The sequence below is a fragment of the Octopus bimaculoides genome, chromosome 24 (assembly GCF_001194135.2).
Source record: "Octopus bimaculoides isolate UCB-OBI-ISO-001 chromosome 24, ASM119413v2, whole genome shotgun sequence".
NCBI lineage: Eukaryota > Metazoa > Mollusca > Cephalopoda > Octopoda > Octopodidae > Octopus > Octopus bimaculoides.
The window spans coordinates 10,874,725-10,878,171 of record NC_069004.1 but is presented as its reverse complement, the minus strand read 5'-3'; the positions used below and the strand labels follow the sequence as shown (position 1 = coordinate 10,878,171).

The window sequence follows — 3,447 nt, the reverse complement described above, 5'->3', positions numbered from 1 at the left end:
ATATATATATATATATATATATATATATATATATATATATATATAAACAAATCAAAGAAAACGAAATAATAATAATAACGACAACATTGAAACAGACGGCAAAGAACCAATCAACAAGTTGAACAATATTAACATGTTGAAAAATAACAAAACGCACAAAATATTACGAAGAGGAGAACAATATAAAACAATAACTACTACTACTACTACTACTACTACTACTACTACTATTAATGTTACTGTGGCTACTAATATTAGTAGAAATACAGTGTGAATAGGGGAAGAAAATAAACACATGTGTCTGCTTGTATGTATAATTATCAAGTATATATGTGTGTATATATCTTATATGCACACACACACACACACACACACACACACACACATATATATATATATATATATATATATATATATATATATGGTAAAGTGGATACTAATATAATTGGTGTCCCAAACGAAGAAATTTCAGCTAATTAAAACCATTAATGACAAGGACAATAATTTTCTAAATGACTAATTCTGGTGAACTTTACTTTACAAAAACTTAAAATTAATTAAATGTCTTACACGGGGGAAAAGAGCCTAATTTTTAGCAGCATAATAAATAAGTTGACGGATGCTTTTGATTTGTGATATTTTTTTCCCACCATTATTCTGACGTTAAATTGTACTTTTTGTCATGTTGGGTAGTAATAATAATAATAATAATAGTAATAATAATGATGTTGATGATGATCGCGAGGGTTTGAAGTTTGCTTTCAGTCAGTGTGTGGTGCATTTAGTAATGGCAAAAACAAAAATGGCAATAGCAAAAGAATAGCTTAAAAGCTTGTTGGAGCAAAACGAAGCGTTAATAAAAAATGTGTTTCAAAACAACAACAACAATAACAGCATCGATAACATCGGCAGCGGCGGCAGCAGCAGTAACAGCATCAATGCTAGTAGTAGCAGTAGCAACAGCAGCAACAACAATAACAAGTTAATCAAATCATAACTAAATATAAAATAAATACAAAACCAAGCGAATTATATTTGAAGAATACGGCACTTACGTGAACAATGAAAATATTTGTAAGCCATTTTTTTATTTTCTGGTTGACAGCTTTTGACAGATTTCATAGAATTTTCATGTTTTCCCTTTTTTTTTTCTTTTTTTAAAGAAATGTTTAGTTGCAAAAAAACGTGCAGTTTACCGAGCAGTGTCGACAGGGAATAATATATGTTGTTATCTTATTAGAGAATTTTACCATCTTTCTTGCTTTTTTTTTTTTGATTTATTTTGCCTTTTAGTTTTAATTATTTTTTTTTTTTGTCTCAAATGTCATATTAATGCAAAGTTTCAAGATTCAGCGAAAAGAAAATGGTAAAACTTCAAAATGGCGATGACTGTGAGAACAAGAATAAATGGAAAGAAAGAAAAAGACGAGGAAGAAGAGGAGGAGAAAAAGAAAATAGAAAAGTAATGATAGGGAAAAAAAATAGGGGGGAAAGGGGGAAAAGGTTGGGGGTTCAACAAAGAAAACCCAATACCAAACACTCAGCAGTAAAACCTCAATAGGTTATTAAAAACAATTTTCAAAAAAAAAAAAAACCTTCACCTGGAGTTCAACTTCAGTAACATTATGCTGACCATCGAGCTATCTGTCTGTTATTCTATATATATATATATAAGTGATCATTTATCTAGCTATTTATTGAATTATTTATCGTTCTATCTGCTTATATTATTGCATACGACCTTATATAACATTAGTTCAATGTACGCAATGTTTTCTTTCTACTACACACATACCCGCACAAACGCACCTATAAGTATATACACATACATACATATATCTTTTGGTTGCTGTATTCACTTCACTTTACTGGTGACACGGTTTCAAATTCATTATGGAAAAATATGAAAATATGACACTTTATGCCTTTCCAGAGATGATTACGCAAGCGAGAAAGGACTTTAGCTGAATTATCTCTCTATATATCTCCATCCATCCATCCATCCATACATACATACATTCACACACTCATATTTGTTTTATGATGGAATGTTCAAGAATATTCTCCGATACACCCTGTTTCGCGACCTGTAGTACACAAATGATAAAATGATATGAAAGTTCTTACAAAAATACTTCGTTCTATTATGTTCTAAAGCCGAATAGTATTTTCTTTCACTTCAATCTTGTAAATAATAGATATGAAAATATTAAGCAATTTTATAGGTATGACAAGTAACCTATCCTGAAGAACAATTATCACGCTATTATTTTGAGCGATGAAACCAGAAATAAGAAACTGATCCTTAAAAGTTTCTCAGGCTTAAGAGGTACCAATTTTCCCCTCTATCTTTCACTGTTTCTTTTTCTTTCGCATTTTTTATTTCGATATCTCCTGTTTGTGATTAAATTTTCCGAGAGCTGCGACGTTGACATAATAGTTTAATATCAAAAAGATCCATACTTTTTTTTTAGTTTTATCATCTTGAGAAGTATTACATGATGAGGCACTTAATACTACAACACTACATTTTTTCTGATTTCTAAATAAACAGAGGTAAACTATGAAATATGTCCATATTTGGATAAAGACGGACGAGATGTCATCAAGCTTTTGCCCGGCGTGCTAACGATTCCGCTAACTCGCCGCCTTTGTAATGATAATAATAATAATATTAATAATAATAATTGTTATTATTATTGATATCATTGTTGTTACTATTTTGGCACAAAGCCATCAATTTTAAAGGGGAGAGTAAGGCGATTATATTGGCCCGAGTACATGACCGGTACTTACTTTATCGATCCCGAAATGATGAAAGGTATAGGTTGTTCCACGATGGGCCTAAGTTTTTAATTAGCAAAACTCTTGATGTATTTCTCACTATAAAATATGCTGATAATAATAATAATAAATGCCAGTATTATTGTTGATACTTGTATCTATTTTTCTATGCAAGTTTATATATATATATATACCTGAATCCAGTTGAGAGGAAGGAAGGTAACAATTGTTTTCGTTTCAAGCATGGATCATTTAGTTGTTAGTAAGCGAATTAAGATATTTAGCCGAAACAGTTGGAAAGAGGAGGAAAGTCTGGTGTTAATTTTGCGTTCCGAATAATATTATCATATTGTGTCTTGCTGTTATCATAAAAAAAAACATAGGAGAAAGACAAAGATAAAATGAAATTCAATAGGAGGGTAAGAATAATAAGACACTTTAATGATAATTATCTCACCTGAGAACTCCGGCTGGATTAAGGGTTTAAGGGTAGGATCAGTTGCTTACTACAACTGGATCAACAACCGCACCGCTGTGAACAATAAAATACTTAAACATTGATTTTTTTTCAAATATATTTCCAATTGACTGTTTTTATGTAGGTGTTCTGTTTAATATATGTGCTATATATATATATATATATATATATATATAAATTATTAT

General features: G+C 30.2%; 1 protein-coding gene across 1 annotated transcript in view; it reads right to left on the bottom strand.

Moving 5' to 3' along the window:
- Positions 1-3,447, bottom strand: part of LOC106883103 (uncharacterized) — a 31,109-nt gene that overhangs the window by 7,537 nt on the left and 20,125 nt on the right. The window contains exon 2 of the mRNA XM_052976419.1: positions 3,242-3,316. Within this exon, the coding sequence (XP_052832379.1) occupies positions 3,280-3,316 (37 nt within the window). The 3' untranslated portion in view covers positions 3,242-3,279. The remainder of the gene's footprint in view (positions 1-3,241; positions 3,317-3,447) is intronic.